This window comes from Lepidothrix coronata, unplaced genomic scaffold (assembly GCF_001604755.1).
Source record: "Lepidothrix coronata isolate B3197 unplaced genomic scaffold, Lepidothrix_coronata-1.0 Scaffold10, whole genome shotgun sequence".
NCBI lineage: Eukaryota > Metazoa > Chordata > Aves > Passeriformes > Pipridae > Lepidothrix > Lepidothrix coronata.
The window spans coordinates 7358538-7370908 of NW_016690190.1; the positions used below are offsets into that span (position 1 = coordinate 7358538).

The 12371-nt window shown below is 39.1% G+C and overlaps 1 protein-coding gene across 14 annotated transcripts in view; it reads left to right on the top strand.

Annotated features, from left to right (window-relative positions):
• ERC1 (ELKS/RAB6-interacting/CAST family member 1) overlaps positions 1 to 12371 on the top strand; it is a 289654-nt gene that overhangs the window by 227032 nt on the left and 50251 nt on the right. For all 14 annotated transcript variants that reach the window (XM_017804631.1, XM_017804640.1, XM_017804634.1 and 11 more), the window contains one exon: positions 5797 to 5941. In XM_017804631.1, the coding sequence (XP_017660120.1) occupies positions 5797 to 5941 (145 nt within the window). The remainder of the gene's footprint in view (positions 1 to 5796; positions 5942 to 12371) is intronic.

A 12371-nucleotide genomic window follows, 5' to 3' on the forward strand; every position in this document is an offset into this window, starting at 1 on the left:
GACCTGTCCCATTGGATCAGCGGCTTGGTGTGTTTTATTAATAATTACTTTTTAAGGGTTTATTAAGTGTGACCCACCCAAACACTGTCATTCTACCAAACCCATGAAATTACTAAATACCATGTCCTAATGCTTTTATGTTCTAAGCTGTCGCCCGTCTGTCTGGATCTCATAATGCTGCAGTACTGCATCTGAAACTCTTTGCCTACTAGTTCTTTGTGTTGTTGTCACATCATGGGAGGGTTTTTAATTAATCTGCAAATAATATAGTTCTTCTTGTAATGGTGATTCACCAGGGTAACTTTTACAAATGTCTGTGATAGAAAAGCATTAAAAGCTTTTATCAGCCTTTTCTGTAGGCTGTGAGTAAATGCAGTGGGCAAAAATCAGACAGCTGAAACAAGTGCCAGTTCTTTCATTCTGATGCCCTTACTGTGAGTCAACAGTTTATGAAACAGGAGAAAATTTCCATGTGTACTAAAGGCACAATAGCCACAATTACAGTTCATTTTAAAATGCCAGGTTGAAAATGCTGGCAGGTTAGTCATCCCTCACAGAAGAGCAACAGTCTCTGTTGAAGGAACTGACTGGATTCCTGTGAGATTATAGCTACCTGAGCTCTTCAAATTTGTGTTGGACTCTTTAAATGTTGTAGTTTAATGCCAGTCAGAAGGAAAACAGATTTGATCTCTATAATTCAGCTAGGCCTGATGGAATTATCCCAGTTCCTCTGTGACATTAAAATCAAAGCTGCTGCTGATCTCAATATTGCTTTTATATTATCTCATACACGCTTTCAGAAATACTCCACAAAGGAAGAAATCTCATACTTTGAAATAAAATGTTATAGAACAATGTATTTATAACATTTCTACATGGACCATGTGTTCTCTCTGGCATATGTAAACATATTCTTTTAATGAATATGTATAGTTTTGATGTTTTGAGGCATCATTAATTCAGCACTGTTTGCAGCCCTGTTATTCTTTCTAATTATACAGCTGATAAATATTCCAGTGTTATAACCCTGAGAACAGTACTGCAAGGTAAAAAATTGCTTTCTGTTGTGTTTTACCAAATGGATTCCTCTCCTTCTCTAGGAAGGAGCTGTGAAGGAATTACGTAGTCTCCTGAAACTGAGTGCTGTAGAAACCGATTTGAAAACATCTTGATTCTATTAGTATTTGTAAGCCAGAGGACAAAATTGGCTACCCTGGTAGTTAAAACATTTTTAGTGTTGTGGATGAACCTTTTTTATTACTACTTATTGAATTTACCCTGCTACAGCTTATTATCCAGGAATCCAGCATATTAGTCTTGCAGTGCTGAGGGTTACTGAGTAGTTAGAAAGTCTCATGTCCCCATTTGCAGAAATATGTGGTGGTTCACCAAAGAGGAAAAAGAGGAATGAAACAAGACTGGTGTGTGCAGTACTCCCAGGAGATGTGTTATGGTTTTCACCACACTGCACACTGGGGTCTTTTGGTGCTAGTGGGAGTTGGTAACTGAATCTATATGAGCTGTAGTTCCTTATTTTCTGGGTTCATTCAAATACTTGGTCACTCAAACTACCAAATCACTTATTTATCCTCACCCAAGCCATACAAGAAATCTCATCTGTGCTGTGCATGTCTTTTTTTCTAGGGCCTCTGTAAGCACATGTATGAGATCAAAGTACTCCAGAGGCAGCTCTACTGACATATAACTATTCTGTAGCCATCTATTTAAAAAGGCAAACCCATCTTTCTTTGCATTATTTTGTTAAGATTGCAAACAGAACAAATATGTTGATAATCATCTTCAGATTATATCTACCACTGTCTCTTAAGAATTGAACCTACTGGTCTTAGTACAGCTCCAGTCTGTATTGATCATGATCCACATTCACTGAAAGGCTTCAGCTTAAATAGAAGGAAAAAAATAAATCCTCCTCTTTTTATCCAGTTTGGAGTTAATCTTGAACCTGTTTTCAATAGATTTTTCTACGCTATTTCCATTTCAGGTTTCCTTTGGTAATATTCAGTCTGTTATAAAGTCTGCTTACCTCTTGTGAGCTTTCACACAGCTCAGTTCGGCCTACAGAACCTGCCCAAATGGAGAGAGAAATAGGCAGTTTTCTCCTGCTGAGTTGATGTTGCCACAGCTACACTACTACCAGCACCTGAAATGCCTGAACTAACTTAAGTGAGCTGTGTCTGTTTAGTGACTCTGGCATCAGCCAGCATTTTAAAAGATCAACCACCTTGGGTTGTGCAGCAAGTATGTGTTTTGCCTGCCTATGAGAACATTTCAGGACCCCCAGTTTCGTGAACCGAAGACAAGCAGTTTGCTGAAGAAGTTAAGCCTGTACCACTGACTGAACCTCTGTGACTGACTGCAGCACTGCTGACAGATAGGTTTGTTCACATGCTACTAGCACCATTCACACAGCAGCCCATTTTCTCCTTCTTGCCACCTCATCTGTCTTACAGCATGTTCTTCTGGTCTCCCCGGGGATAACAGCTCTCAAGAAAGGAAACAAGTCACTTTTGTAGTGCTCTTCAGTCACAAACCTTGTCTTTTGCTTGGTGATGTTTGCTTTTTGTGATCTTTTAGAATCATTTTGGCAGTTCCAACCTCTGTTGAGAACAACAGCACGCCATTACAGATAGAGCTGACAGCAACACTTGCACTTCTCCCATATGAAACAGTATACAGTTAGCTTGCAGAATTCAAAATGCAGCTACAATGCCCTTATCACGTCACATTTTTCTTTCTTTTGTTCAAACTCCATCTTGTTTCAGTTCTAAAAAACAATCAGAAAGCCTTTCACCTTTCACCCCACTTCTTGACCAGCACCCCTGTCTCACTTTTCTAAGGCGTGCTGGCAAAAATTTTTCCACAAAAAAAAAAAAGTTATGGACTGTTATCCATATCTCATTTTCCTGGCCTTGAGGTTTTCATTTAAGAAGCAGAGATGGGCAACAAAGGATTTGATTGCAGAAGGTATATGCCTTATGTGCTATTTGAGCACCTCCAATTTCCATACCAGAGTAATGGCCATAGAGATAGTGTTACTGAGATATTCTTGGCTCTGGTCCTGAATCATCAGCAAGGATTGTGGGTTTACTATTAAAAGAATAAGTGTTTCTTTAGAATCAAAACAGATTACTCTAAAGCAAGTGAAAATGACCAGAGCTCCAAGCCAGCCTGTCTTTCCCAGGATACCGATAGCTAGAAAAAAGCAGAGGTCATGGATCATGTTCTGTCACTTCACTCTATTGGTATTTTTCATGTTTCAGGCAGACATCCAAAATTGTACACTTTTCCACAAAGCAAAAGCAACAGAAACAAAATGGCAATAATAACACATCCACTAACCATCATTCCCACACCTACAATCTTGACACTGCAACTGGGAATCTGATGTGCACCTTTTCCTTTCTTCTTCTCTTTGCCTCCATGAAGTAATTAGAATATTTGTATTTCTTCATAGGATAAATGTATTTAGAATATCTTTCTATTATTCTCAAGTATCTGAAGAAATTTGCTTAACTTTGTGGTATTACATTTTGAAAGACAAGGAATAATTTAAGGAGCTAGTTTTTCTAGATATGATCTAGACAGGATCCAAGTACTCTCTAAACTGGATCTGTGAGATTTTTGATACGCTGGTAATTCATTTAAAGCAAGCTAACTCTGTTAGCATGTACAAGAGACATCTGTGTAAACCCGGAGAGAAATTCCACCTAAAGAAAGTCCATTGCGTGAGTCCATTCTGCTGTCAGATGATGAACAATTTATCTGTTGAAACACACCTGATTCTTTCTCATTTTTTGATACAGTGGCTTCATTTGGGATCCTGATAATAAACTTCTTTGTATTGATTGCTGCAGCAAAACTTAGGCTATGGTTGAAGTGACTGAGGAGACAAGGAGAGATCACGTCTTAGCAATTTTATTCTTATGCTCTAGTTTCTTCTGCTGTCCAGTGATAGAGGTCTTAAGGTTTCACTCATAAATATTTCTAGGGGCTCAGTCACTGACTGGGATAAGAAGAAAGCCAGGTCTTACACTGGTCACTCTCTTCTGACCTAAACCTGGAATATGTGAGAAAAAGTCTTTCTTCCATCCCAGCTGTTGCTCATCTGAAAGTAATCATCATCACTCGTGGGTGAATTTTCACCCATTGTCGTAGCAAACCTTCACACCTTTCGAGTGACAGCAGTAGTAGTATTTTTTATCAACTATAGAAAATGACAGGAGCTTATTAAATGTGGTGTCTAACTCATGCAACTCTCAGAGATCAACAGCCTCAGCACCTGTGGTTTCTGCTCCAGGGCTGTGTAGACAGCGTGCCTTTCACAGAACTGTGGGCAGAAGTGCTGGGCTGGTTACTGCCAGGCTGGGTTATAAGGTTATAGCCCTGAGCTGCTCCTCAGAGGCTACTGTTGTCTCAGATCTTTCAGCAGGGTGGCACATGTAGTTCTTTCCTGATACCATTCTATTAGAATGCTTTTCTTGCATCTTTAATGAAAGACTTCAGTGTGAAGGCAATGTTATTAGTACAATAATTGCTACTAACATGATTAGCAGAATTGTTTTAGCACATTCGATTATTTTTTTTAAATCATTCTCTGAGATTATCAATATTAACATGCTTTTGTTTATAAACTACAGCATATAAAATTTTTTATTCGTTGGGAATTTGAATTTTTTGCTGATTTACCTGTATTTTCAACTGAATTTTTAGGTGAAAGGTAGATAGGAAACCTGTAATATTCAGTTTGTCTTTCATCATCACTGCTGCATGATGTCATCTGTCACACCACCACCACCATAAATGGTTAGGACTTCATTTTGTTCCTTCTTTGTGATGTGATGAGAGGTGGGACAAGCCACCCCTACCCTACTGGGCAATAAGGGCAAAGTTTGCTTTTATGTCCTCTTGCACATCCTGCACTAGATGGAGGTGAGAAGTAAGGTCAAAGGACGTACATAGTTGTTTTCCCTAACACAGAGCAATCCTCTGAGTTCATTTAAGAACTGTTGATTTATGATCAGGGTAATTATCTCTGTCTCCTTTCTTCCCAGTATCTATAAAATATTTCTGAATTTTATTTGTAAGAGTTTTCTTTCTCTTTTGAAAAAGTGTGACAAGGTTGGTTTTCCAGAGCTAGTTATTATAGTGCTTGGGGCTCAAGATCTTGCTACAGAATGTTATTTATTGGTTGTTCACAAGAAAAGTCAAAGAATAGTTCAAGCATCCTTGAAGGCATCTATTTCAGCATATGTTATGTAGCACAAAAATGTCACCATTTCCTTCTGGGAATATACTGTATTGTTCAAGAGATTTCAGTAAAATTGTCACATGCCACCTTTCTAAAATAGCTGCACGAATAGACAGTATAACCTAATGTAATTTAACACAGAAGTCATGATTCACCCAGTATTTGTGGGTGTGTTCTCATAATCTGTTCTGGAAATGCTTAGAACGTTATAGAGAATGAAAGTGTTCAGCCAAAGCAATAGTTAATGTTAGTTATTAAAAACTGAGAAGCTGAGTGTAGAATAAGAACATATTTTTATATGGTTTTCTTATCCTATAAGCAACTATGTGATATCAGCACAGTCATTTAGGGGGAGGTGGGTGGGTCTTGCCTTCCTTTTCCACCAAGGGACATATAACTGTGACAAATGTATTTACTGCTGCTTTTCAGAGTTGCACACTGGTACAGCATCACAGTTCAACACTTTGTAAAGGCTTCCTCTCCATTTTGGAGGATAATAATGTCATTTGTTTGGTTTTGGTTTTCAGACAAGAAGCCCTTCTTGCTGCCATTAGTGAAAAAGATGCCAATATTGCTCTGCTAGAGCTTTCATCCTCTAAGAAGAAGACCCAAGATGAAGTGGCTGCACTGAAACGAGAGAAGGACCGACTCGTGCAACAGCTCAAGCAGCAGGTGGGTAGAGGAGGGCTGGAAAGAAACCGGTTAATAATCTGATGTAGGATTATCATCTTGATTTATGGAACTAATAACGTATAATCCTGTCGTATGTTGAGATAGAAAGTGCATAAACAACGATTTCTAACTAGCTACAGGTCACAAAGTCTGTGAAGCATAGTAGAGAAAGAAGAGGACTCAACATTGAGGGAAGTTTCTTTCTGTCCCCGAGTAGTAAATGTGGGATAGAATGTATAGGAAATTGTGAATGAAGAGAACATTGGCTGTTATCCTCTACAGGCACAAATAATCACAGATTGAGGGAAAAGTAATGATCCTTCTCTTAGTGGTTTGTATTTGCCTTGTTGGTGAAGAAACATAGATGGAAGAAGATTCTTCTTGCTGTACAGCTCAAATATGAACGTGTTAAGCCACACAGTCTCTGCTGTGATTTTTAATCTGTGACAGGAGCACCATATGGGAATGCCAGCTCCTGGAGTAGACTTTGGGAGGTCTCGTGCTTGTGAGGAGATTGGTCTTTTGCTATTTCTGGCTTCTCCCATTTCTAAGATATTTTTGTGTTGGCATAACAATTAGAAAAAGTATAATTCTATTCAGGCATTTAATACCGTACTTCAGTATTGAATGCAATGTGAAAAATATATTGCCAGTAAAACACAGAGAAAGCAAAAGGCATCCCTGGCAATAAGAGATTTAGGATCTGAAAAGATCTGTGTAGATTTTTCACTTCAGCACTTCTAGTGTTTTTTTCTGAGTTATTCCCTTGCCACATTCCTTGTAATAGCACATATGCTGCTGCCAATCCAGTATCAACTTCTTCAGTGCCACCATTTCTATCTTCATAAAGTTTTATGTGCAACATTTCATCTGTCAACCAGATGATTTCTGCTGCTGTCAAAGAATGTAAGACAAAAACAGGTCTGCTTTATGATAAGAGATTTCTCTGCTTCTTCCTTAGGAAACACAAGTAGGTTATTGGCCATATTGTTTAAGGTAACAATTATATATGGTTTAATTGAAGAATAGTAGTTTTGGAATTTTTTATACCAGCTTCAGAATGAGCAAGAAGTATGGGTTACAGTCTTGTATTATTTACTTCTGAGCAAGAGTTGTAATTGCTTTTGCTGGTCAGCCAGATGATCTTCTACTAAAACAGGATTCATAAGTGCTCACAGAAATGTAAAGTACTTGTTTTCTTCATGTAATTGTCTGTCGCTGTAGCAGCCTTAATATATGTTACCACTCATTTGAAGAGAAATTAAAACTTTATTCTTAGTTCTTGTTGACCTAAGTTTAATGCAGGTGTTTTCATGCCCCTTGCCCTTTCCAGTTTCCTTCTGATTATCCTTTGTTGGTAGATGGAACAATCTTTAGTACTTTGTGGTGAGTTTTTTCCTGCTGAAAATTTGTGTGTATTTAGTGTATTAAGGTTGTGCTTATCTGTAATGACTTAGGTTTCAGTTAAGTGATTTTTTAAACATTGTTATGGTTCATATCATTATCTTTCAGTGCTATATATGTAGTATAACATCAAAGGTATTCTCCAATGCATCCTCAGTTCCCAAGGCAGGATATATGTTTACATGTAAACAATCTAAACTATATAATTAAAAAATACCTGAGAAATATTTATGTGACCAAATAGAGATTTGACACATCCTCACTAAATTCTATCCTACATTTTAAGGATGTGTCATCTTTTATCCTTTTTTATGTACAGCTTTCAATACATTGAAGGGAAAACTCTACAAAGATGTTTATAATAGGACAATAATAGTCACCACCCCTGTAAGTTTCAGGGAATCTGAAGTCCCATTTGTTTTTTTTTCAGTACCAGTAGTTTTGGTATGTACTTTTCTGCACAAACTCAAATCACAGCAACTTTGACAGTTCCGGAAATAGGAGATGGGTCAGAAGAGAAGGTGATGAGATTTTACAGTATCCTCATTACTGATGTAGTCAAGGGGAATCTCATTTTTCTACATGCTTTGCAAATATTCTGTGTATTTGGCCCTAGCAGTCCTCTTCAGTTTTTACAGGTCACCAGCCTCATATTTTCCACCAAAACAGCTATGCTGCTTCATCAACTTAGGCTTTCTCTACATGGACCCTTTTCTGCATCTTGAGAACAAGGGTCCATCTGTGTTTGCCGGCTCCACAGAACCGTATCACATTTCAGGAACTTCCTAAAGGTTCAGCTGTAATTCTTAAATTTAGAGTTGAAATTGTGAATGAAAAAATCTTTCAGACTTGCACATATTGAACACAGCTGTTCAAAAAAAGGCAAGTGATGCCACTAATCAAGATATTCTGGAAGACTTTGAAAAGCAGTTCTGGAACCCAAAAAGTTTATTCAACCATTCAGATCCAGAGCTGTGAGCCTGACCTCGCTAATCTCTGTTTCAGGACTGTTGAGCTCCCTGATAAGTATTTGGTGTTTCCATCCATCCCAGTACTAGGAAATGCTTAGACTTTGTGGTGGGAAAGCAGCTCTTTCAGTTGGCGGGCAGACACAGTTGACTAAAAGATTCCCATTTCCACGTACGTAGGATGCAAATAGAAATGCTGAGCAATATCGGAAGGGGGTGGTTTGTGGGAAGAGTTATGCATGCTGTGGTACCATAGGTCTGATTGCTGAATCTCACTGCAAACTGGAAAGAGCTTCTGACATAGACAGTGCTTTAGGAAAGCAATTTTCTGACTATGCTGCAACAGTGAGTGTGAATGGATCCGAGCATGTAGGATAGAATTTGGATTATGCCTTTTCATTGCTTGTGCTGCTTACTATTGACTAACTTGCTGTTAATTGCCCTTTCTTAGAGTATAGAAAGATATAACACTCTCACAAAACAAAAACTTCTAATAATTTCAGGTGATTTTTATTTATTTGAAAATATTGGCAAAGACACAGATTCATCAAGGAAAGGTTGCAAGGATTCTGGAGGATGCTGTGGCATTCCTCACTGTAACTCTCCTTTCTCCTTTCCCAACACTGTCACGTTCCCGGTCACTCACAGGGCAAGGGCACTGCTGCAAAAGAGAGAGAAGGAGTCCTGCCAAAGACATTTTGGTTCTTTAATTTCTCTAAGTATGTGCATTAAAGTTTGGATGAAGAGAGGCATTTTGGAAAGAGGATATGGCATCAATGTTGTTTTAATTTAGAGTTTCTAGGCTCTGAATTGCAGGAATGTGCCTCAATATAGAGACCATTTCCTAATGAGGCACTCGGCATTGACCAGGCTCTCCAGTAAATGGAGCTGCCTGTTTCATATTGGTTGTCAGTTTGTGTGAGGGATTTCCTCTATCATTGGAAAGGCAGGCCGATTGCAGGGCGAGGGTCACCAGCTAATGTGGTCCCAATTTACTTCCTCCCGGGGTACTTTGTCTCCGTGGGTAGTTCATGGAGAAGCAGTGGTTGGGAGGCTGCTTCACCAGAGGGGGCCGGGGCTGATGCAAGAGAGCAGAGCTGGAGGTTGTCTAACCAGGTCCAGATGTCGCGCGGCGAGCGCCAGCCCGCGCACTCGGGTTGTGCGCCCTGGAGGAGCCCCCGCCATGTGTGTCACACTGGAATTCACAGGGGCCCAAGGAGCCTGGGCCTGCTTTGTGGCAGCACATCCACCGCTCATCTGTTAGAAAGTAGCCTGTTTGCCATTTATTCCTTCCCTTGTCAAGCTAAGTTTTAAGGATCGGGATATATTTATTGCAGCGGAGCAAAGCACTGCTCTTCAACTTTGAGTGGTAAAGGGAAGGCATATCTGAATGGGCTGAGGTTTTCCTGTCTGTGGGCTTTGAGCCTTAAACGCTTGGGGTTTTCTGCTAAGAGCTGTTTGTAGCAAAGGCTGTCATTTTCTGTATTTGTATAGTGGGGGCACAGTCTAGCAGTAGTCTAGCTCAGTGGGGGCCTGACTTGACCAGTATCTCTAGGCACTGCCATGCCATAAATGCAAAGTAATGGTCTTAAAATTTTTAGGAGGCTCTGAGCAGTATTAGTGTCTGTTTTCTGAGAGCATGGAGCATTATTCAAATGAATTGTTTGTAAATCACCGTATTCACTTGTAATATTATATAATATTTCATAATTATTATGGGTTCTTTTATAATAGCAGGAGTTACCAGGAACTAGCTTGGCTCAGTGTTGTTGATGACAGGATATCAAAATTTTCATTTTAAGTGGTGCGACTTCAGGTTAGATTAGTACTGGGTACATTTTTATTATGCTGCCTTTTCCTAAATAAAAGTTATTTTCAGATCAGTTCCTCAGTCCTTTATGAACATGTTGAGTTTTCATCCTATACTTCAGCATGCTCACAGAACCAACTAACATAAGCTTTCTCCACGTATTTCATGAACATATATTTCCATCTATCATGCAAACTGTTGGTGAAAAATACTGAATAGTAATGAGCTCTGTGGAACCCACTTGATTTATCCAGTTACACGTGTACACTGTTCTTAAAGACTGTAAGTGAAGGAGACCTTCAGTCTTGGGAAGTCTTTTCTATGACTTGTCTGTCTATCATTTTATGTAATCTGTAGTGTTACTTACTGCAATTCAAGATCATTCCTATTTTTTCTATGTCTTATGGGAAAAAAAGGCTTTCATGTTCTTGCCATAGACACACTTGCTGTTTGTTTACACTAGACTTAGTGAAAAGAGTTCCTTTCTTTTTTAGAGAAGGGAGATAAGAAACCTCCTGCTATTGGAAGTGTGGGTTATGTAGTCAGCTTGCTTGCCTTTCAGAGGAATCTTTAATACCTGTCATTCCCTTCTACTTCTATATCCTCATCAAGATTGTTCCTTCCTCTGTGGGCCAGCATGAATTTGAGAGACTGTTATTTACCATTCCCACAAATGGAGAGGAATTATTTGGCGATGGCTTGTAATAATAATAATATATTATTAACAATATATAATATATATTTTATCTAGCCATGCAAGTGCCCAAGCTGTTTTCCCTGTGCTATTTTGTGCCTCTTCCCTATAGGACTTTGACTGACTTTATGAAGCCAAGGTACTGCAAAGACTGGTTTTCCAAGTAAATGTGGTTCATGGGATCATGGGAAAAAGGAAAGAATTTTAGATTCCAGAGTAGCTTCTACCTCCAAAAATGCTATTTTCCCACTGTTACTTGCTTCCCTGGAAACCCTGCACACTGACACCTGACATTCCTCTGCTGTGAACTTTTCCAAAGTGAAGTTCCACTAGTTGGAGTCATTTCTGTTTATAACAAGAGAATGTAAAACAGGTCAAAGGAGACTGACAGGCAAGCATTTTCCTCTTACTGCCATGAAGCTGTATGAGCATGACCACACTGCTGGCAGTTTTTATTACCACCCTGCCTGATGAAATAATACAGATTGAGAGAGGCATTCAGTTAGCTCTTTGCTTGCCCTGATTTGAAACCATGTCTGATGAGAGTGATCACCCTATTAGCAAGCAAATTTCTTCTTCAGATGACATGGATACAATCACTGCAGGTAATTGCTAAATGCGGTGCTGTTTCTTCTGTAACAGAACCACTGTTGTTCTCTAAGAAGTCTCAGCAGTGTGACAGTCCCCTCTGAAATTCAGTGAGGGGAGGTTTCTCCCAAACCAGGAGGCAACTTGGCAAGTTTAGGAAGATTTATGTAAGTTGTCTTGAGGGTAGTGGTGTTGGCTTTTTTATAGATGAGAAAGAAAAGTTAATATTTGAAATGAGTGATGAGATTCAAGGCACTTGGATCCATCTTTGTTTATTGATCTCTTCACCACAGTACCCATACTTGCACTAGCAAGAGTCCAAATAGATGCAAAAGTGGGGAAGGAAAACCTGTGCAATAAGAAAGTAAAGAACAGGCAGATGAGTTCTAAGGGATCATGTTTAAGGGATCATGATTTCTGCATGTATTGGTTAGAACAGAAGGCACGCTGTGAATTCTGGTGTTCTCTGGATGCCAGGTTAACCTATTTGAAACAGCTACAGATTAATGCACTTTACCAGAAACTTTTCAAGGAAGAGTGAAACATTTCAAGAACTATAATCACTTATAGGGGTCTTGTTACATAAACAGTGCACTCACAGCCTCATTTGTATACTGTGTGATCTGTAGAGTCAGTGTGAAGTCATCTTTTTTCAGATTCTTGTACCACCACTATCTGGAGGGTCAATTGCAACTTTTCAATTACTGACTTTGATATACAAAAGTGCCAAAATATGTAGTTTTTATGGTATATTCTTAGCTGTACTAACAGGGTAGCTGGCATATATGTGAGCAGGCCAAAGTTGGGGAAATCACTCTGTACACTTCCTATTCAGGAAGCTGTTGGACTAGAAACAGAAGAAACTTCTGGCCGAAGTGAATATATATTCACTAATTGGCTCTCATCAAGCATTGCCAGCTGTCAAATTTAAGCATCGTGGCTTTTGTCGAAGGCCTGTAATCCACC